General features: G+C 45.1%; 1 protein-coding gene across 1 annotated transcript; it reads right to left on the bottom strand.

The window, feature by feature from the left end:
- Window positions 1–932: 932 nt before the first annotated feature.
- LOC125424443 (threonine--tRNA ligase 1, cytoplasmic-like) lies at window positions 933–23,817 on the bottom strand. Its single transcript, XM_048481675.1, has 19 exons — window positions 23,520–23,817; window positions 20,614–20,706; window positions 18,992–19,173; window positions 17,900–18,023; window positions 14,756–14,877; window positions 14,003–14,120; window positions 12,859–12,923; window positions 12,606–12,684; window positions 11,241–11,387; window positions 10,450–10,548; window positions 9,417–9,583; window positions 8,777–8,939; window positions 6,786–6,923; window positions 5,211–5,288; window positions 5,014–5,114; window positions 3,935–4,033; window positions 3,721–3,793; window positions 2,238–2,352; window positions 933–1,422 (listed from the first exon to the last, which is right to left on the bottom strand). Exons 1-19 carry the CDS (start codon window positions 23,778–23,780, stop codon window positions 1,274–1,276), a joined length of 2,373 nt encoding a protein of 790 aa, XP_048337632.1. The 5' UTR covers window positions 23,781–23,817; the 3' UTR covers window positions 933–1,273.
- Window positions 23,818–23,836: the final 19 nt, after the last annotated feature.

Below are 23,836 nucleotides of genomic sequence, written 5' to 3'. Positions count from 1 at the left end.
CAGCGGCATGGCCAAGTTTAGCATCCAGACGTTTTGTCTGGGTTGCCAACTCTTTGGGCTGGAGGGATACTTCATAATGGCACCCTCTCCATGCAATATCCTGCCTAAAAATATCCATCTGGAACACCCTGTTAACCCTTTTGAAGCAGCAACAATGACAGCAAAGCTCGCGGAGCTCCTATTTTTTCCAGTACAGTTTGCATAAAGGACAATTTATGGAGACCCCGTGGTTTCCGGTGTGGAATATGTTTTCCCCCTTCATCATAAACCTTATGGAAAGGATTGTGGGTTTCCAGGATTTTTCTGCATTGCCACCATGACTTTTCAAAATAACAAGGGCTGAACTAGATCAAGATGTTTATATACATCTATCTGAGCTTTGATGGTGTGTTCCTGCATGGACTTGGGTTGGACTTGATGGCCCTTGTGGTCTCTTCCAACTCTATGATTCGATTTTCACATCTGTTTCTTATTCTTAATGGGCATGGAAAATACGGGCAAGGGGGACCAATCCCTGCCCTCTCACCTCCTTTACACTGTACTACATTTTGTTACTCGACGGATTTTTCTCCTAGCCCAGCTCTGATATTGATAGGAAAGATGGAATACATGCTAAAAGCAACGGAGAACAAGGGATAACAGCCCTCCCCACATTTTAAAACCAAAGAGATGGACATTATGAATTCTTCCCCACCCCAGATCCAATCATGTCGAATTTGTCAGTAACATACCCTCTGTTTGTGTATCTACTATGATCAAGCAACACTGCCCAGAAACGTGGCCCTTATCTCATAGCGCTATGGACCCAAAAAAATTGACATTTTGAGGATAATTCTGAAATCGACAATGACAACGGCACTCATAAACACTGCGGCTTTCCATCACCTCAAAGGAGAAACTTTGCATTATACTAAATGAAGCATTTTCCAGAAAACTTTGAAGCTTTTTATTTTATTGATGGGTTTTTGTTTTACCACCTCTGAGTTGGAAGGTTCACAATTTGGCAGATCCGTGCATCCAACTGAAGGGCATTTAGTAAAGGATCCTGGGGGTTCACAATATTTCAGAAGCATCAGATACAGGTTGGGTTTTTGGGATATTCCGGTATCTTGCAAGAGGTGCTTTAGCATTGGACGGTAGCCTCATTCAAAGGAGCTAGCGTCGACCGCCATAGGAGAAAGCGAAGCCGCCACTGAATTCTGTGGGGCTTACTTCCAAGCAAACAGGTTCAGTGCCAGAATGGGGTTCCAGTGAGTTCCCAAGTTGGCAAGAATTAGAATTCTTCCTCTGCATGTAGTGTCTGCGATTCTTTTAACTTCATTAGTTTTTCAATGGCAGAAGGGACGGAAACTTCGCCGTGAATTTTGTTGTCTCTTGTCCGGACGTTCACAGCACGGTTTGCTTTTTCCTTTTCTCCAACCACTGGGGGAAAAAAATGCAGAGTGCCATTATATCATGATACCTACTAGGATTGCAAACCTACGCATATTTGGGGTGCTGTGTGGTTTAGGCTGTAAGGCGTGTTCTGTAGCATTCTCTCTGAGGAGTTAGCCTGCAACTGTGGCTGTAGCATCTTCAGAGGATCATGCCAGCCACAGAGATGGTATAAACGTCAGGAGAGAATGCTGCTAGAACACGGCCACACAGCCCGGAAACCACACAGCACGCCAGTGATTCTGGCCGTGAAAGCCTTCGACAATACTATGCAACTTTATTTGGAAGCTAGTATTTAGTACATCTAACCAGTACTTTGGATCACGACTTTTTAAAAATGCTTGTTTCTAACTTCTCCTGTCTATAACTCTCCCATTTATGTGTCACTCTCTCAAACACATCGTTTGCAAAAATCCAACATCTGGCTACCAGTGCATAACAAACAGATAGAAGAGGAAGAGTTTGGATTTTTACCTTGCCTTTTTCTCCTGTAAGGAAACTCAAGGTAGCTCACAAACTCTCCTCTCCCCACAACAGACACCTTGTGAGTCAACTGGGGCTGAGAGAGCTCCGAAGAACCGTGACTAGCCCAAGGTCACCCAGCAGGAATGTAAGAGTGGGGAGACAAATCTGGTTCACCAGATAAGCCTCAGCCACTCAGGTGGAGGAGTGGGGAATCAAACCCGGTTCTCCAGATTAGAATTAGAGAGGCTAATTAAATCACCCGCCCGTTCTACCACTCACGTGGAACCCTGGGGAATTTTCTTTTGATAAAGAAAGACCGCATAAGCAGTTATACATACCGAAAATAAAATTATATTGGGCCAGCTGGGCATTTCTTATTTTCTTGTTTAAAGTGCAGCTTTGATCGAGATCCACATCGGCCATGAAGCCGCCATCAAAAAAGTCATTGCAGACCTTAAAAAAAAAAGCAGGATGGGGAAATATCTTCATTTGAGCCACATAATCAAAAATGCATAAAAACTACAGCTGGGAAAGCAGCAAGATCCAAGTTTCCTGTGCTTATGGAATCCCCTTTTGTCTGCCATGAAACCCCTCCAAGAAACCATAGAATACAGTCTGAAAACACTCTTAGTATGAAAGGGCTGCCCAGGAATACACTTGGAGAGGCAGTCCTGAAAGATAGAATCAAGAGCACAAGGGCCATCAAGTCCAACCCCTGGCCTTGCAGGAACACACAATCAGAGCACTCCTGACAGATGGCCACCCAGCCTCTCTTTAAAAACCTCCCAAGAAGGAGACTCCACCACACTCCAAGGTAGTGCATCCCACTGTCCTAACAGCGCCCCTGACTGTCAGGAAGTTTTTCCCGATGTTTAGGTGGGATTCTCTTTTTCCTTCACCTTGAACTCCATGACTCCTGGTTCTTAGTCCGGTGGTGAGTCTTCTGCGACTCCAGATGTTACAGGACTACAATTCCCCATCAGCCTCTGCCAGCAGCGGCCAATTGGGGCTGATGGGAATTGTAGTCCATAACATCTGGAGTGCCAAAGGTTTGCCACCACGGTCCTAGTCTCTGGAGCAGCAGAAAACAAGTTTGCTCCCTCACCAACATGACATCCCTTCAAATATCCAAACAGGGCTATCATGTCCCCCCTTAACCTTCGCTTCTCCAGACTACTTACTTACTTACTTATTTCCATTTTTAACCGCCCTCCCCCGGAGGGCTCAGGGCGGTGTACATCAACACCAAATAAATACAAATATAAAAAAATCTATAAATAATGACAATCTATAGAATTTAAACAATTTAAAAATTTGCAGATGGCTATCTTTATCCCAACCCCATTCCCACCCATGGGAGACCAAGATGGTATGAGGGTCAGATGGTCATTCCGGCTGGCCAAAAGCCAGTTAAGTGGTTCCAAACACTAAACATCCCCAGATAGGTGGTTCCTAAGTCATGACTATCAGTCATAACCAGAATCTGGAATGGGACCCTGAAACAAGCAAGGAGCCAGCGCAATTACTCTGCTGGAATGTATAAACCGAAACTAGCTCCAGATAGTAAATAAGCCTCAGCACTTGTACCAGCCTGAATCTCCAGACTGTATTCAAGGGCTGTCCCACATGCAGCATGTTATAGTAGTCCAGCCTTCAAGTTACTGTACCATGGATCAGGACAGCCAAAACAACCAGGCAGGGATGTGTCTGTGCCCAATGTATGGAATAAAATGCTCTCTTAGCTGCCGTCAGCTCTCTCTCCCCATCAGAACGTAACGCAATTTTTGTCCAGTCTTCCGTTCCGTAGAATGTTATGCCTGCTGAGTCAGAGTTCTCTTCACAGGTAGGCCCGACAGGAACCACCATGACTTGCCGAGGAGAGAGCCAAAAGGGCCTATCCAGAAAAGCAATACAACAGACACAAGGTAAACCTTCTTCGATCCACAGTGGGTCTGCAAAAAGATATTTATGACTAGATCCACATGAGGTGGGCTCTTTCCAAACAGTTGCTATTTACCACGCCCCCCCAACTCACCACTTCCCGCCGTAATTTTCCTCCGCTAGATGGTTATCATCCTTCCACGAGCTCCAGTGAATATTCTTGTGGACAATCAACGTCGCTTTGTCATCACCGCTTACTGCAAAAGAACAACGGATAGAAGTCACGTGGCTGAGAACCCTGGGCTTCCTCCGGGGTCTCCCCCCGAACCACTAACCAGGGCCGACCCTGCTCAGCTTTTGAGATCTGATTAGAGTGGATGAGCTTGGTCCATCCCGGTCAAGGGAAGAGATGAACAGAATCAGTTTGAAGAAGAAGAAGAAGAGGAGTTGGATTTATATCCTCCCTTTCTTTCCTGTAAGGAGATTCAAAGGGGCTTACAATCTCCCATCCTCTCCCCACAACAAACACCCTGTGGGTGGAGCTGAGAGAGCTCCAAAGAACCGTGATTAGCCCAAGGTCACCCAGCTGGCCTGTGTTGGAGTGCACAGGCTAATCTGGTTCACCAGATAAGCCTCCACAGCTCAAGTGGCAGAGCGGGGGATCAAACCCAGTTCTCCAGGTTAGATTGCACCTGCTCTTAACCACTACGCCACGCTGGTTTGTCATTGCCTGCCTATGCATAACAGCCCTGGCCTTCCTCGGTGGTCTCCCAGTCAAATACTAGCCAGGGCCAACCCTTTCTAAAGCTTCTGAGAAAGGGTTAGTTCAATTCCGTAAGCTTCAGAGTTATAATTGCTAATTCTATCAGCCCCTGCCACTAGGGGCTGATGGGAATTGTAGTCCATGAACATCTGGAGAGCCGCAGGTTGCAGACCCCTGGGCTAGCCAAAGCCATCCATAGTACAATTGCAGGGTAAAGGATGGAGATTTGAGAGGCAGCAATTGGGGCAGGGGGCTTGCCTAGGACCCGTACGTAGTTTGAAACAAGACTCAAATCAGGGTCCTCGTCCTTAGTCATTAGGCCACACCAACCAAAACACTTCCATCTTGCACAAAATGGGGGAGCAGCCTCCCTACACAAAGCCTCCGTAATTTCTTTTGCCCCTTTCCCGGTTGTTTTCTGCACTGAAGGAAATCGCCGCAAACGGCAATTGCTCCTTTTGCAAACTTACCCAACATAGTAAAGATTAAATCTGATGGGCAGCTGGAAGTCGAGTTGTATAGTTGCGCACTGATGGTATCGGCCAATGGCGTCTTTGATGGTAATGTCGATCTGCAAATGGCAATACGATGCTATAAATGCACTTTTAAAAAAAGGTTACAGTAATTTTTGAAGAGATTAGCGCAGGAGCACAAAAAGACCACTGACCTTGGGGCCGTAAAATGCTCCGTCGCCCGGATTTAGCTTCCACGGCTCCCCAAAGTCATCTAGGCTGTTCTGGAGTTGCTAAGAGTTTGGTAGAAGAATATTTAGCTGCACAAGCGTCAAAGTTACTGAATGCGTTCAGCATCCAGCGTGTTCCCCAACCTCCCCTGTAACACGACAACGTGTTTAGTATCAAATTTAATCTTAAGATATAGTTGGCCCCAGTGCATTCAAAATGGCACCAAATGCTCATTTGGCTTCCGTAGTCACGGAGGCACCCCCCTTATCCTCCATTTCAGGACACAAAACCCTCCTTAAGGACCTTTGTTCCCCTCTAGGAAAGAAATACTGAATCTATGCATAAGCATAAGCATTTTTTAAAGCATAAGCATTTTATTGTCATTGTGCACGCACAACGAAATTTACAGCAGCATTCCTCGATGCCCACAATTTCAGACTCATACCCCATCCTCACTTTCCCCTTCCTCTACCCAACCCTACACAGCCCCAAACACATCAACACGAAGCCACAGAGTTCAGCATAGCCACAGCTCTAGAGTAGAAGCTGTCTCTAAGCCTCTTTGTCCTAGTTTTGATAGACCTGTATCATCTGCCGGATGGTAACAGTTCAAAAAGAGGGTGTGCTGGATGAGACGGGTCTCTCAGAATGTTTTGGGCTTTTTTTTGGCTTCGGGAATTATAGAGTTCTTCCAAGGAGGGGAGAGGGCAGCCGATAATCCTCTGTGCAGTAGTGATCACCCTTTGGAGCTTCTTTCCCATTCGCCATACTGCAACTGGAGAACCATACACAGATGCAGTAGGTTAACACACTCTCTACAGCACAGCGGTAAAAGGACACCAGGAGTTTTCCATTCAGTTGTTGTTTCCTTAAAAGTCTCAGATAGTACAGTCTTTGCTGGGCCTTCTTAACCACCGCGGCAGTCTGTACGCCCCAGGTCAAGTCCTCTTTAATCATAACGCCCAGAAATTTAAAACTAGCCACCCGCTCTACTTGATCTCCATTTATAGACAAGGGCTGAATTTCCGAGCTATTCCTTCTATAGTCCACTATAAGCTCCTTTGTCTTGTTAGTATTAAGAACCAGGCTATTTCCCCTGCACCATGAGAGCAATCGGTCCACCTCACTCCAATAATAAATGCTGTCGGCAGCTATTTCTTTGGTAGGGGGTCTCTATTAGACCTGTCCCATTTCAACAGCACACAACCGATAATCCTCTGTGCAGTAGCGATCACCCTTTGGAGCGCCTTCCTATCTGCCACTGTGCAATTGGAGAACCATATGCAGATGCAGCAGTAGGTTAAGACACTCTCTATAGCACAGCGGTAAAAGGACACCAGGAGTTTTCCATTCAGTTGTTGTTTCCTTAGAAGTCTTAGAAGAGAGGTCTGTGATACACTGTGATACACCTCTGAAGATGCCAGCCACAGATGCAGGAGAAACATTAGGAACAAGATCCACCAGACCACGGCCTCACAGCCCGGAAAACCCACCGCAACCAGTTGAATCCGGCTGTGAAAGCCTTCGACAATAAATACTGAATCTCGTCCCGGGTTTACCTTCTCTGCCTGGTCCCAGATCTCTTTTTCTCCGAGGAAGTTTTCAGGCCTTGTAGAGAGATGTAGTTGAAAGGTAAAGCCGAAGACGGAATACACTGATTGCAAGAAGTCCAGGCAGCCTTTAATCTCTTCCTCAATCTGCAGTTTAAAGAACCTCATCAATTTTCAATTATTGATTCAATTTTCAATTATTTATTCCTGTCCTTAAACCCAGAAAAATCAAAAATTGCCATCTTTTCTAATGTATTTAAGCCTTCTAGATGGCTTATTAGTGGGGTTAAGGTCGAACACTCCAAGTCCTTTAAATATCTAGGCCTAACATTCCATCATAAAGCCACATGGGCCAGACATAGAGATATTGCTGTAGAAGAAGAAGAAGAAGAAGAAGAAGAGGAAGAAGAGGAAGAAGAGGAAGAAGAGGAAGAGGAAGAAGAAGAAGAAGAGGAGGAGGAGGAGGAGGCGGAGGAGTTTGGATTTATATCCCCCCTTTCTCTCCTGCAGGAGACTCAAAGGGGCTTACAATCTCCTTGCCCTTCCCCCCTCACAACAAACACCCTGTGAGGTGGGTGGGGCTGAGAGAGCTCCGAGAAGCTGTGACTAGCCCAAGGTCACCCAGCTGGCGTGTGTGGGAGTGTACAGGCTAATCTGAATTCCCCAGAGAAGCCTCCACAGCTCAGGCGGCAGAACTGGGAATCAAACCCGGTTCCTCTAGATTAGATACACGAGCTCTTAACCTCCTACGCCACTGCTGCTCCTAAGGAAGTTATCACACTGCTTCAGCAGCGGTAAAGTTTTTTCACACCAGGGGAAGGGGATATGTCCCAGCAGCTCTAAAGGTTTTCAACTCCAAGGCAGTTCAGCAACTTCTCTATGGAGTACCCTTATGGATAACTGCATGGAACAATTCTGTTGGAAGAATACAATCTGGCTTCCTCTATAAAATACTCGGATTACCACACTCTGTACCAGATGCTGTACTATGCTTAGAAACTGGTCAGAACCAACTTGAAACAAGAGCATGGCTGAATACATTCAAGTATTGGATCAAATTATGTTTTAACTCTGATGTGCGCAGTTTAATATTCATACAGTCATAGAACAGATCGTAAAGACAATGAAACAAAATATACAACCTATCAAATACGATGATGTCCAGACTGGTTAGAACTAAAACGAAACTATGTAAAACCATACAAAACATCAGTTCAAAATATAATAGAATCTTATCTGTACAAAATGTAATAAAATACAATAAAATCTTATCTGTACAAAATATAAAATCTTATCTTCGTTGAAACTGTTTCAAATAATTTAATTAAGCTAAAACCATTATGATAAGAATTGCCTCTTGTGTCTTTTACAAATACTCCAGGCAAATTTAGAAACCTTTAACGTTACCCCAACATCTGTTTTAGCGACCAATATTGATCTGTGGCTCTGCCCCTCCGGCACATAGCCAAATATCTTGAACTATTAACTGAACCCCAACAGAGATGGATTATTACAAGGGCCAGATGCAATACTTTTCCATGAGCCATTACAAAGGGTCGCTACCTATCTATCCCTCTCCAGGGTCGGGTCTGTCCACACTTTAAAAACCAAGTGGAGACTCTTGCTCACATTATATTTGACTGTCTGAGATATGTGGGTATTAGGAATTTCTCTCCTGGGCAGGTCTTAAACAAATCTGAAAGAGACTCTGACAACTCTGTTGTGGAGCTTTTGTTAAATAACACAGAGGCTGTGCTCTTGGAAAAAGTAGGCTGTGCTCTTGCAAAATTTATTTTACAAGTGACAGAATTTTCTAAGTAACGTCTAATGCTAGATACAGTTTATCTGTCTATTTTGAATGTACTTTTGGTTTGTACTTTAGAAATGTCGGTAACGCTCTGGAGCCTATTTTAATATGCCTAATAAAGGTTGTTGTATTGGAGCTCTGCACCTTCCCAAAGCCCCTCGCCTTTAAAGCAATCTCCACACAACCTTTATACCTGCTCCATGGTGCAAAAGATATGGGCATCATCTTGCTGGAAGCGCCTCACGCGTGTCAAACCGCTCAGGGTCCCCGAGAACTCATTGCGGTGGAGAACTCCAAAGTCGGCCAACCTCAAAGGCATTTCCCTCCAGGATCGGGGCCGGTGAGCAAACATCAAGCTAGGAGAGGAGGAGTTCGTTAGTCCACTAATATGCCTGCCGGTCACAAGCTGATAGGATTACACAAATGCCGTATATACTTGAGTATAAGTCGACTTTTTCAGCACATTTTTAATGCTGAAAAAAACCTCGGCTTATACTCGAGTATATAAGGTAATTCCAAGATGCCCGCCAGAGCTGTGGCACACCGAGAAAGGAGATCACACCAGCTGTGGCAGAAGCATTTTGCCTGCATCCAACTTTTGAGTATTAAATTCACCATTCCCTTTTGTGTTTTTTATGTAAAGCTAGGCTTGTACATCCTCCAGTGTTGATAAAGCCAATAGCTGCTGCATTTCCCACCCTAGACTTATACTCGAGTCAATAAGTTTCCCAGTTTTTTTGTGGTAAAATTAGGTGCCTCGACTTATATTCGGGTCGACTTCTACTCAAATATATACGGTAACTAGGAATGTCAAAACAAAGTAAAACACATACCAATGTCCAGGGCAGTTCATAGGCTTAAGAGCAAACGTTTCCTTCTCGGATTCGAACGAGAACATGTTTTCACTGTAGTGTTGCCAGTGGCCGGACACTTCCCAAAGTTTGCTATTGTAGATATTAGGAGAAAGAACCTCGGTGAAGTCACGCCGGTGATATTCCCCCTGCGTAAGTGAATTGACTCCTGAGTACATCATACAAAGGACACTTTTGCACTTAGCAGTGATCTCTATCAGCGTTCTCAAAAATACCCCTTGGTCTAACGCCGTGGTGGCGAACCTTTGGCACTCCAGATGTTATGGACTACAATTCCCATCAGCCCCTTCCAGCATGGCCAATTGGCCAAAGGTGCCAAAGGTTCGCCACCACTGGTCTAACACAAAAGAGAAGCGACGGCCCCCTGGAAGAAGTATCTGATGAAAAGAGTTTTGACTCCTGAAAACTTTTACCGAGAAATATTGTTGTTCTTTAAGGCGTTACTGGACTTGAATCTTGGTCTTCTCCTGCAGACCAGAACAGCTATCCAACTATCTCCACCCATCAGATATTCCAGAGGTAGATAGATAGATATTTATTACGGCCTTTAGGCCAGCCAATAGTTTAAGAACAGAATACATGTGAATACACAGCATTCCATTTATACAAAAATATAATATAAATTGTAAATCCATTATAAAATCTATTGCTAAATAACATTAACTTCAGGCATTATTACAGTCCTCGTCACACAGTACAGCTCTTTGTCTTAATAAGGAACTACGCTTGTTGTGTACCAGTATACAAAATTTAGCTACCTTCTGTGAAATGGCGGAAACACGATCTTCTAATAGCATTCTTACAGCATTTGTAGATATTCCAGAGGCCTGTACACAGGCATTTAACCCTTGAACACACTGCTGTTTGGAGTGGTTATGCTTAATGGCTGACATCAAAAAGCAATTTAAGTATGATTTTGTAAAAAACAGAAGTGTTGTTCAAGTGTTAATACGTAACTAATACTCAAGTAATAATACAAAACACTAGTACTCACTTTAATAAAACTGATGAGTGTGTTGTAAATAAAGGCACCTCTGGGAAGGAAGAAACAGCTTCCGGGGCTCAGATCATGAAAGAAAAAGAGCTGTTGTTCCTGGGTCAGAAATTGGGAACATAAACCAGGAATTAAAAGGTGGAAACGGTTCATCAGCCGTTCTTATTTTGCAGGGTCACATAATAAATGCATCTGAATCATTCACTTCCAGCTGCTTTCCCTATTAGCGAAATCTAGAAGAAGAAGGAAGAAGATTTTGGATTTACACCCCACCTTTCTCTCCTGTAAGGAGACACAAGCTCCTTTCCCTTCCTCTCCCCACAACAGACACCTGGTGAGGTAGATGGGGCTGAGAGAGTCCAGAGAGAACTGTGACTAGCCCAAAGTCACCCAGCAGGAATGTAGGAGTGCGGAAACACATCTGGCTCACCAGATAAGCCTCTGTCACTCAGGTGGAGGAGTGGGGAATCAAACCCAGTTCTCCAGATTAGAATCTAGCCGGGATGGAGACAGCCAGCTATTTGTTGCCCCGCTGCTAGTTTTCCCACAATTCCCTTTGACACATAAGGCACGGTCAAAGGCTGTGCAGAGAGCTGGTACAGCAGAGTGGATCAGATCACGAGCTGGATGCCACCAGTTCACATTTCAGCCTGGCCTCAGTCCTTCTTCATCTGTAACACAGAGGGGCAAATATACTCCTCCGCCATGAACTCGCAAAGGAGATCCCAGGCATACTCCTTCCTTGCCTAGAAACTCAGGAACAATTCTGATTTGTACACAGAAGAACGTACCCTGCCAATTTTCCTGTGGTCTCTGTTCCTGGCTTCCTCCTGGAACTTCTCCCATTCCTTCATCAGTTTGTTGTCTGGAAATGATATCCCGTAAATTCTCTGCAGCGTTTCCATGTTGGCCTTCCCCTCCCAATACGTGGAAGAGTTCTAACGTCGAAAACATTTTAAAATTTAAAAGCATTCAAAGACAAAATACATTAAATGTACCGTATATACTCGCGTAGAAGTCTGCTTTTTCAGAACATTTTTTGTGCTGGAAAAAAGCCCCCCTCGACTTATACGCGAGCGAACGGCTGAGCTTGCAGACCTGCAAAAAAAGACTTGCTTTGGGGCAGCAGCTGCCATCCCCACGCAAGCATCTTCACTGGGAATGATAAGCTATCCGTGTTGAAAGGGAACCTGGAGGGACTTTTTAAAAGGGGGATCTCGTTGAGCATCTTCCTTATGAAACTCTGAAGAGATCCTGTCTGTGAGAGTTATATATTCCACCTCAGAACTTTTAAAGTTATTGTCGATACCGTACTGTTTTTCTTTGAAATAAATATTCAAAAACATTTTTATTGGTATCTATTTTTATTTTTGAAAACTACCAGTAGCTGCTGCATTTCCCACCCTAGACTTATACACGAGTCAATAAATTTTCCCAATTTTTTTGTGGTAAAATTAGGCGCCTCGACTTATATGCGGGTCGACTTATACGTTTGGGACTGCAGCGTTTGGGACTCTTTAGTTTGGAAAGGAGACGTCTGAGGGGGGATATGATTGAAGTCTATAAAATTATGCATGGGGTAGAAAATGTTGACAGAGAGACATTTTTCTCTCTTTCTCACAATACTAGAACCAGGGGGCATCCATTGAAAATGCTGGGGGGAAGAATTAGGACTAATAAAAGGAAACACTTCTTCACGCAACGTGTGATTGGTGTTTGGAATATGCTGCCACAGGAGGTGGTGATGGCCACTAACCTGGATAGCTTTAAAAAGGGCTTGGACAGATTTATGAGAGAAGAGGCTGGATTTACTGGCTGCCAATCTCCCAGTCCTCCTTGATCTCTCAGGTTACGAGAGCCTGTGAATAGATTGCTTTCCAGGAGCAACAGCAGCAGAAGGCCATTGCTTTCATCCCTGCACATGAGACCCAAAAGGCACTAGGTGAATGGCCACTGCGAGTCAGCAGAATGCTGGAATGGAATGGACTCTGATGCACGATCCTTCAGGCTAGTTCTTATGTTTTTTATACGCTGAGTATGCTCACGGTACATCCAACAGAACCAATATCCCAGCACAAGCCATTTTAACAGCTTTGAAACTTAGTCAAGATATTGTTCTGCCATCGAAGCCCCTAATTCTTAAAAAGGCCCTTTACCTTAATGATCTTCAAGGCTTTAATTTTGCCCGTGTGCCTCACGTGAGGGCCCCGGCATAAATCGATCAATGGGCCGCACCTATCAGAAAGAAGGTTGTACAAAAAATAAATTTGTTGAGCAGCGTGATCAAGCTGGCCTTTGAATGTATTGTTTACAGTCAAAATTTAAATCTTTCCATGTCTTCTTCCCGATTATCGATGTACCAGAGTTATTTCAAACACGTGGCAAATAGAGAAGTAGGCGTGAATTTACCTGTACACTGTTGTTGTTGGTGTATCCACTTTCTCATTCAGGATTCGACACTTAAATGGGTTATACTATATAAGATAAGAAGGCAGAGGAAAAAGGAAGGTTGGGTGAAGGAATTAAGAATTAGAATTCTCTCAACCTGATGACGTGGTTCATTCAAGACCGGGGAGGGGGATAACGTAAACAGAGGTGTTTCGAGCAATTCATTCTAGCAACAGTCTAGAAAGTTCTAAAAAGTCTAGAGTCTAGACTAGAAAACTCCAGAAAGACATAGAAGAAAGTAGATAGAGACTAAGACTGTCTATGTTTTCAATCCAGCGTTTTTTGTCAACTGCCCAACCCATAAGAAACACGATGGAGAGATCACAGTGACCTTCAGAGTACATCATTCTTATGCGCTTGACTCAAGAGAGGTCGCTGATCTTAAGCCGATCTCCAAAGAAGAAATGGACAGTGGGCCAAATCAACATGGCCGCTACTATGAATTACTCCCAAACTCTGGTTCCAGATGGCCATGTCGGTCTAAAGAACAAAAGTCAGCTAATACCTTTTCATTAACACCAAACTGGGAAAAAAAAACAGGACATTTTGTCTTGGGATTCCTTTTGGTTGTTTTCAGTGGATTTTTCCAGAACTCTGGTTGGCCATTGGAAAAAGATGACCCCTGCTCTTTGGATACCTACGGTTGTGAACTATTGTGTGCCGCGAGACCAATCAACACAGATGGAGAAGCCACAAAGAAGAAGAGTTTGGATTTATACCCCACCTTTCTCTCCTGTAAGGAGACTCAAGGTGGCCTACAAGCTCCTTTCCCTTCCTCTCTCCACAACAGACACCTGGTGAGGCCGGTGGAGCTGAGAGAGTTCCGAAGAACTGTGACTAGCCCAAAGTCACCCAGCAGAAATGTAGGAGTGCGGAAACACATCTGGTTCACCAGAAAAGCAGGGACATCAAACCCAGTTCTCCAGATTAGAATCCACCTGCTCTTAACCACGACACCACTCTGGCATTTAACACTAAAAAATAAGAAGTCTGCACAGACAGCATCAAAGCAGAGAAGCTGAGGAAACTCCAGGCTTCCGTTTTCAAAGCTCACTGCCATGTTTACATTGGGCGATTTCCAGTGCTGGCAAACTCAAAGAATTACCTTAAACATGTCTAGCAGGACTTCCTTGCGGATTTCTAGTCTTTCAAAAGGCTGTTTCTCCTTTATGATGCTTTTACAGAGGTTCTCCAGCGTCGGGAACTCAGTACTAGACACCCCCCTAGACAAAATAAAAGCGACACAGATCATAAATCAAGCTGCATAAAGGAATATATAGGTTTATTTCAAATGCAATCAGGAAATTACATTTTAAAATATTTGTCTGTCACAGGCTGATTCCGCATGGGCCAAAAACAGCAGTGTGAAAATGGTGTGAAAATGGTGTAAAAGGGTTTATACTGTTTTCACACTGTTTTCACACCACTGTTTTTGGCCCATGCGGAATCAGCCACAGTTTAAGGATATACTTACTAACAGTGGATGTTACTTTAAATTGTAAGTTTCACTCCTATAGGTTACAGTTACGCATTGAAAGGACAGGTGCTTAAGAACTAAGACTTTACTTAAATCACCGTCAGTAGCAAAAAGGCAAATTTAAACAATGAGCATAACCAAATGGTACAGTTTGCTCTGGACGGAACTATTTCTGGACAGGTTCCGGCTCACAACAGCTTATCCCTCAAAAAATTAAATCGGTCTACAAAACGCCACAAATTTATCTTGATTGCTGAACTCAGAAGCCCTGGTGGAATTTGCCTTTCAACGAAGCATTAACATTAAAAGCTCAATTCAATGTAAAGCATTTCAAGCAGCTATGCCCGCTCCAAAAATTCACACGTGCCAGCAAAACCATACCTGTTTTCCATGAACATGTCATAATAAAACCCATTCTCAATGGGAGGTCCGTAGCACAAACATCCTCCGTAAAAAGTTTCCATGGCTTCTCCAAGAATATGAGCGCTAGAATGCCAATACACCTATATTTAAAAGGAGATAGTTTAACAGTATAACTCAGTGGTGGCGAACCTCTGGCACGGGTGCCAGAGGTGGCACTCAGAGCCCTTTCTGTGGGCACATGTGCACAGAGTTTGTCATTGGGAGGTGGAAAATCACTCCCCCACACACACACATCTAGGCTGGCCTGGGCATGATCCTTTACCTGGGAGTAAGCTTGGTTGCTGGCAATGGGGCTTGCTTCTGAGTAAACCCTCCTAGGTTGTGATTCACCCATTTGAAGCTTTGCACAGTTGCTTCACCAAGCTTACTCCCGAGTAATGCGCACCTCGGAGCCAACCGTTTTTCCTAAACTAAAACCTCAGTATTCAAGTTAAACTGTTGTTGGCACTTTGCGATAAATAAGTGGGTTTTGGGTGGCAATTTGGACACTCGGTCTCAAAAAGGTTCGCCATCACTGGTATAACTCATCCATGTCCCCATTAGCGGTACACCACTGTTGGGCAATGATTGATAGTTGGGCCTGTGCTACAGTCAGTTACGTTAAAAAGTCTATTTTAGTTGTACAAAGACCCTTTTCGGCTGCCTGTGCAGTTCTCGTGGTGTTAAAAAGCAGAACAGACTGTGTAGTTAAATGTTTTGAAGCAATAGAACATTTTAAAACAAACTGGAAAATAGTAATTTATTAGTGTGCATATCACATTGTATTGTGGCAGGGGTTGCTCAGGTATCTGCACAACTTTGAAGGTGATGTAATTTATCAGTGGCTATCTTTTCTTTAACAAAAATAAGAATAAAAGTGATGTGCCCGTTTCAATTTAATGCCCTCTATGCTCCTTAAAGGCAGATACCAACATATAGATAAACAAAAGAGGCTATGTCCATGCAACTCAGGCCAAGTTGAGACACTGGAGCACACACTGTTTCGTTGTGCAAGATTTGCCAAGATCAGAATGACCCAACCCATCATTGCTTCACTCCTATGCAATCATTTAACTGATGCTCTTGGGATTCCTTTAATCTTAGATGATCTTGATCCTTACTTTTGCGAAAGCGTAGCAAAATATCTTTTAAAGATTATAGACGCAACTCTAGATGGATACTAAGCATTAGATTGCTATCATCATAACAACAACAATGTTGGTTACATCAACTATTTGCTACTGGTATACAGAGCCTACCTCTGCCAGTAACCTGTGGGTTCATGGTCATCCAAAGTCAAATAACCTGGAGGTGATTCATAGAGAGATGTCGTAGTTTTGTTATCGATTGCCAGATGGTGTGACAATTGAAGGCTGTGGCAACCTATTGGAGTCAGATCAATTGTTCGTCCATTTCCTTGTCCCCTATCCCTTGTTCTGTGTTTGGCGCCACCCCAACAAACTCTGTTTTATAGTGGAGTGTTGATACTGTATGTTGTTGTGAGGCCTGGGTTCTGTTGGTGGGTCTTCAGTCTGGTCTGTGGAGTGGTGTATGGGAATGGCACTTTTGATGAGTTCATTTGGACTACACCATTGATAAGACTCTGAATGTTTGTTGCATTTATCTGTCTTTTATGGACAATTGTTTTATTGTAATTTGGTATGCCAATAAAGGCTTGTCTATGAAAAAATAAAAGTTATGTTAAGTTAAGAGCTTACCTATTTGTAGTTCTTTTCTTATTTAAAAATAAAGATATGTGGAATATTTAAAAAAAAAACAGTATAACTCACCCTTGAATAGTATTTTTTGTCCATAACCAGTTTGGGTGCTGTGTGGTTTCCGGGCTGTATGGCCGTGTTCTAGCAGCATTCTCTCCTGACGTTTCGCCTGCATCTGTGGCTGGCATCTTCAGAGGATCATCAGAAACCACACAGCACCCAAGTGATTCCGGCCATGAAAGCTTTCAACAATACATAACCAGTTTGTTTTTGATTTCTCCAGTGCAGGGAGGATCTATAAAATCTCCCATCAATGAAATATGGTTTGGGGCACTTGCATAACAAATAAACTTGTATAAACAAACTCACCCCGGAGTTTGCTTGTTTTAGAAATGAGCTTCCGGCCTCTCCAGATATCTGCACGAGGCAACTCCCAGTTTGAACAATAAAACAACGAACTCAGACAACAAGAACAGATTGATAAAAACAACCCAAGTTGTGTTTGTGGTGGTCACAATGACCCCTCCAAAAAAAAAAGGAAAAATACAAAAACGAGAAAGCTAAACCAAAAAAAGGTTGAGAACAAAGGGAATCAGAAAAAAGTGGTATGATGCAATATATATATGAATAAATGCAGTTATGGGCCCAAAATATAACACCAGCAATGTAGCATTAAAATGAATCCAAACCAGGAAATGATTGTGGGCATACAATAAAACAGCACACTGCCAAATACAATACAATGGAGTGCCAAACACACTCTGGCACAGAGCCTTATCAGTTGCTTATGACCATAATTAGCACAATTATATCTAACTCCCACCATAAAAGGCATAAATCACAAGAACCAGCCAGATAATCAAGTTAATTTCTTGAAGTGAATGAAATACTCCTTATACATAATAAGTTTTCAAATATTTCCACATCTGGCCACCTCTGGTGCAAGTAGTAACATCAATATACCGTGTTTCCCCGAATATAAGACAGTGTCTTATATTAAATTTTGCTCCCAAAGATGCGCTATGTCTTATTTTCAGGGGATGTCTTATTTTTCTGTGTTCTGTTTGTCGGGCCTGCTTCCAAACAAAAACTGTGCTATGTCTTACTTTAAGGGGATGTCTTATATTTTGCACTTCAGCAAAACCTCTACTATGTCTTATTTTTTGGGGATGTCTTATATTCAGGGAAACAGGGTATATATGTGAGTGTCTCGCCATGCTAACATGAAATTGCAGAAGTCACATTGCAAATTATACTGCTTTTTCTTTTCGCTCTTAACCTCTTTGGATTTCCCCGATGTCCACACTAACTGCTTATGCATCCCAGCCCATATGTGTTCCTTTCTGAATCCAGGAATTTTTTTTTTCCATTTGGGAAATGAAAAGGATAACAATCGTTTACAAACCGCTTGCGCCTCTTCGTTGTCAAACGTGAGTAGCTCCAAAGTAGCATCTCCTTCCAGCGGACGATCTAAATCCCACAGTTCACCATTCACTTTGGCGATGACCGCATTATCAGCCAGCGCTCGGCTACAGAAAGCAAATAAGCACGCTTCAATTACTGTACATGCAAATCAGTTTTTAAAAATAAAATAAAGTCACTGCCAAATTTGTCATCGCCTTTAAACTTCTACATCCACTTGCAGAGGAATGGGCTGGAAAGAAACAGGAACAGGCTAATTCCAAGATTTTTTTTTAATTTATGGAAAACGTACTACACAAACACACATAGAAGAGTAGAAGAAGAAGAGTTTGGATTTATATCCCCCCTTTCTCTCCTGCAGGAGACTCAAAGGGGCTTACAGTCTCCTTGCCCTTCCCCCCTCACAACAAACACCCTGTGAGGTAAGTGGGGCTGAGAGAGCTCCAAGAAGCTGTGACTAGCCCAAGGTCACCCAGCTGGTGTGTGTGGGAGTGCACAGGCTAATCTGGTTCCCCAGATAAGCCTCCACAGCTCAAGTGGCAGAGCGGGGAATCAAACCCGGTTCCTCCAGATTAGATGCACGAGCTCTTAACCTCCTATGCCACTGCTGCTCCCCTTATCAGACATAGTAAGATTTCAGTTACTGGATGCAATTCACCGAGCTAGGTTTACATCAGTATCAGCTACCATGTTTCCCCGAAAATAAGACAGGGTCATATATTAATTTTTGCCCCAAAAGATGCGTTAGGGCTTATTTTCAGGGGATGTCTTATTTTTTCCCATGATTTTGCGCCCTCCACGTGACCAAATCAGCTGTGCGGGGGAATCTTATTTTTGGAGTAGGGCTCATATTTCAAGCATCCTCCAAAAAATCCCCGAAAAATCATGCCAGGGCTTATTTTTGGGATAGGTCTCATTTTCAGGGAAACAGGGTAGCTGGGCCAACCAACAACTGAAAACCAGATGAGTCGAAAGGTTTCTCCATCTCACTGCGAAAGGCAGGCGCCCGTAACACACAAATGCACGTAACACCAACAGTGGCTTTTCCCGACGAAATCCTCTGCCCTGAACTCACCTGATGGCTTGCCCAATTTGATGGGGAGTCGTTCGCCAGGATTCCCCGTCCACCTTCTTCCCATCAGCAAGAGTGATTCGGATAGGTCTGCTCTGACTAGCTGCCCTGGAAGAAAACAGGGCCTCATGCTCTTTCTTCAGTGCTTCATATAACTTCAGCCTGTCCGGGATGTAGCTCGGCTCCTGCCAAACGAAACAGCAGTTTTTAAAAAGCCAACTCCCAAAAAAGCGTCGGTGCTCGGCTTCTGTTCCCTCTTTTTCAGTTATTACTAGCGGGGCCTGGCCACGCGTTGCTGTGGCTTATTGTGGTGAAATGGAAAAGGAACAGTAGCAGCAAATCAATTGCAGAGGCCAGAAGTACGTGCTCATGCAAACACGCAGCCTGATACTGTGCGATGTCATTGATGTGTGTGCCTGCATTCCTTGAGGGGTTGGGGGGAATGGAAAGGCACACCTCCCACACATCTAGGCTGGCTGGTCATGATCCTTTACAGGGGAATAAGTTTGGTTGGTAGCAATGGGTGTCGCTTCTGAGGAAACCCTCTGAGGGGCGCAACGCAGCCATTCAAAGTATGTCACGGTTGCTGTACCGAGCTTACTCCTTCAGAGGAATTGGCCCAGCAGTTACTGAGTTATACTATCATCAACAAAAACACTGTTAGCTTTTTATATATATAGATTAGAATTATTATTAGAACTCAATTATTACAGAACTCGGTTACGACCCGGAAACCCTACCACACCCAACTCAGTTACTGATTTCTACTGAAAAACCTCGTTGGTTTGTGAGCTGCGTACTCAAAACCGCTGAATTTTTATCAGAAGTGCTCAAGTCAAAGACATAATGGAAGCTTGATCACCTCTTCTTTACCAACCTTATGAGCTTTGTCCAGTTTTATGTCTTGTTTTAACACCCGCTCTGTCAAGCAATTTGGTTTATTTTTACTGATATGCCTAATAAAGGTCAGTTGAAGCTGAGTTGCGTACTTTTTATTTTTCTTAAATGTATCTTGCCTGGACCCTCTTGCTTAAGAGCTAGACAGAAATTTGGAATATTGTAAACAAACTTCACCCGGATTTTCTCACCACCGGCTTCACTCTCTCTGATCCCTTATTATCACAGGGTTTGTCTAGATCAGTGGTGGCAAACCTATGGCATGGGTGCCAGAGGTGGCACTCAGAGTGTGGGCACGCGTCCCACACACACACACCTAGGCTGGCCTGGGCCGCTGGGCGCGACATGTAGGTAACCCTGTTAAGTGCTGTTAAATCCCACTGATTTTCATGGGAAGAACTAAAGCACAATCCTTTACCTGTGAGTAAGCTCGGTTGCTGGCAATGGGGCTTGCTTCTAAACCCTCCTAGGGTCGTGATCCACCCATTTAAAGCGTTGCACGATTGCTTCAAAGCAAAGCCACCGACCACCAGCAAGCTTACTCCCAAGTAATGTGCGCCTTGTTGCCAACCGTTTTTTCTAAACTAAAACCTAAGTATTCAGGTTAAATTGCAATAAATATGTGGGTTTTGGGTTGCAATTTGGGCACTCGGTCTCAAAAAGGTTCACCATCAATGGTCTAGATTAAGAAACATCAGCTTCCTGGTCACGCTAAAAGTTCCACGCACCTCGTTCCTAAATCCGTTTGCAACTTCGTTTTCTGTTTTCTTCTCCTTTTTATGTTTAGCCTGGCAAGCAACGCTCTTCGCACTGGACGGCTCCTAAGCACAGATAAGGAAGAACCACGTTAGAAACACCTATGAAAACCTACTTGGACGTTTACTCATTATCACAACTACTACCACATTTCCTGCCTTCCTCTCATGCAACTAGAACCTCCTTACACAAAAGTCAGCTTGCGTTACCAGCTGCAGGTTGGGCAACTTCCAGAGGTGGGATCCAGCAGGTTCTCACCAGTTCCCGAGAGTGGCTTACTAATTATTTGTGCGTGCCGAGAGGGGGTTACTAATTGGGTCTGCTTTTCCGTTAGAAATTCCTTTAGGTCCAAAAATCATAAAGTCCTGTTGTTTCCTATGTGGCTGGTTAGCGAAGGTAGAAAACGGGATAATTCTCCCTGTTGGGCTGTTTTAAAAACATGTTTTAGAAATATGGTAAAGTTCCTTGTTTAAGGAAAGTATCCTTCTTTTGATTTCTAGAAACAAAATTAAGTATTTGAAAGTATTAAGTATTTGACAGGCAGCCAATTAGAGGAGAAGTAGTTGTTTCTGTTGGCAGCAGACGATAGGACTTGCTATAATGAGTTTAAATTATGGACAGAAAGATACCAGCTGGAAATTAGGAACTTTTTGTTTACAGTAAGAGTTTTTTTACAGTAACAGAGAAATTATTAATGTCCCGCCCCCGGAATGCCCGGCCACGCCCCCGTCATGCCCCGCCCCGCCCCATTGGCGCTACGCCACTGTTTGAATCCCACCACCATGGGAACCTGTTGCTAAAATTTTTGGATCCCACCACTGGCAACTTCTGGAGATTTGGAGGGGTGGGGGTTACAAGTGCAGGGTTTGGGGGAAGCGAGGTCTAATGTTATACACTGTAGGTTCCCAACCTGGGGTCCACGTACCCCCAGAACATTTGGGGTTACGCAAAAAAAAATTACATAAAGGGTTTGCTAATCCAGGGGAGCAGTTTTGGGGAAATGGGCTGTCAAGGGGTACGCAAGTGAAAAAAAGGTTGGGAGCCCCTGCTGTAGAGCCCACCCTCCAAAGCAGCCATTTAATCCAGGGGAACGTGACCTCTGGAGATCAACTGGAGATCACCAGGCCCCACTGGAGGTGGGCAACTGTAGCTCTCCAAATGTCTCGTCGCTTCTTCTCACATCGCTTCCCAGTTGGTGCAGCTGGGCCTTACCAGGAAGAGGCGTGCTGCGGCCTGATCCTGCTGGCACCAGAGGGGCTTGCACTGGAGTAAGCAGCCCGCGCGCGAGGCTGGGTTGCAAGAGACCTGATCCTGTTGGCACTATTCTGTTCCAGGGGTGTCAAACTCGCGGCCCTCCAGATGTTCATGAACGACAATTCCCATCAGTCCCTCCCAACATGAGCATTGGCTATACTGGCAAGGGCTGACGGGAATTGTAGTTCATTAACATCTGGAGGGCCACAAGTTTGACACCTGTGCCGGAAGTAAGCAGCCCGTGGAGGAGGCTGGGTTTCACGCGACCTGATCCTGCTGGTATTGTTCTATTTGCACTAGACTCTACAATTCACATCAGCCCCTGCCAGCGTGGGCAATTGGTCAAGGGATGGCCATGCTGGCAGAGGCTGATGGGATCTGTAGTCCATGAACATCTGGAGAGCCGCTGGTTGCAGACCCTTGAACTAGAGTAAGCAGCCCGTGCAGGAGGCTGGGATGCACACCACCTGATCCTACTGGCACTATTCTGTTTGCACTAGAGCCCAGGTGTCAAACTCTCGGCCCTCCAGATGCTATGGACTACAGTTCCCATCATCCCCTGCCAGCATGAACTGTAGTCCATAACATCTGGAGGACCGAGAGTTTGACACCTATGCACTAAGCAGCCCGTGCAGGAGGCTGGGTTGCACGCGACCTGATCCTGCTGACACTGTTCTGTTTGCACTAGACTCTGCAATTCCCATCAGCCCCTGCCAGCATGGCAGGGATGTCAAGGGATGGCCATGCTGGCAGAGGCTGATGGGATTTGTAGTCCATGAACATCTGGAGAGCCGCTGGTTGCAGACCCCTGCACTAGAGTAAGCAGCCTGTGCAAGGAGGCTGGGTTGCACGCCACCTGATCCTACTGGCACTATTCTGTTTGCACTAGAGCACAGGTGTCAAACTTTCTGGACTACAGTTCCTATCATCCCCTGCCAGCATGAACTGCAGTCCATAACATCTGGAGGACCGAGAGTTTGACACCTATGCACTAAGCAGCCCGTGCAGGAGGCTGGGTTGCACGCGACCTGATCCTGCTGACACTGTTCTGTTTGCACTAGACTCTGCAATTCCCATCAGCCCCTGCCAGCATGGGCAATTGGTCAAGGGATGGCCATGCTGGCAGAGGCTGATGGGATTTGTAGTCCATGAGCATCTGGAGAGCCGCTGGTTGCAGACCCCTGAACTAAAGTAAGCAGCCCGTGCAAGGAGGCTGGATTGCACGCGACCTGATCCTACTGGCACTGTTCTGTTTACACTAGAGTAAGCAGCCCGTGCAAGGAGGCTGAATTGCACACGACCCGATCCTGCTGGCACTGTTCTGTTTGCACTAGACTCTACAATTCCCATCAGCCCCTGCCAGCGTGGGCAATTGGTCAAGGGATGGCCATGCTGTCAGAGGCTGATGGGATTTGTAGTCCATGAACATCTGGAGAGCCGCTGGTTGCAGACCCCTGAACTAGAGTAAGCAGCCCGTGCAGGAGGCTGGGATGCACGCGACCTGACCCTGCTGTGCTGGCACGATTCTGTTTGCACTAGACTGGGTTGCATGGCACACGAGCCTGCTTGCACGAGAGGGGCTTGCACTAGTCTTTGCACGAGGCCGGGTTGCACGGGCGGTTACCTGCCCTCCTGCGGCTCCTGGCTGCTGCTGCTGCTGCCGGGCGAGCTCAGCCTGCAGGCTGCGGCGGAGGTGGAGGCGGCGGTAGAGGAGCTTCTCGTTCTCGGCCCGCAGCGCTTGCAGCTCCGGGCTGGCGTCGGGGCAGAGGCCCAGGCCGCCGGGCCAGCGCTCGGGCTCCTTCAAGCGCCCGATCTCGGCCGCCAAGCCGCGGATCTCCTGCTCCTGCCGGGCCAGGCGGGCGGCGATCCCTTCCACCGCCGCCATTGCAACGCCGGGCAGCCCGCGGCGCCCAGCCCGCCTCCTCCGGCCGCTCTGCGCCT

The sequence above is a fragment of the Sphaerodactylus townsendi genome, linkage group LG17, assembly GCF_021028975.2.
Source record: "Sphaerodactylus townsendi isolate TG3544 linkage group LG17, MPM_Stown_v2.3, whole genome shotgun sequence".
Lineage (NCBI taxonomy): Eukaryota > Metazoa > Chordata > Lepidosauria > Squamata > Sphaerodactylidae > Sphaerodactylus > Sphaerodactylus townsendi.
Note: the sequence above shows the minus strand (reverse complement) of the source record. Positions and strands in the feature narration are given on the sequence as shown.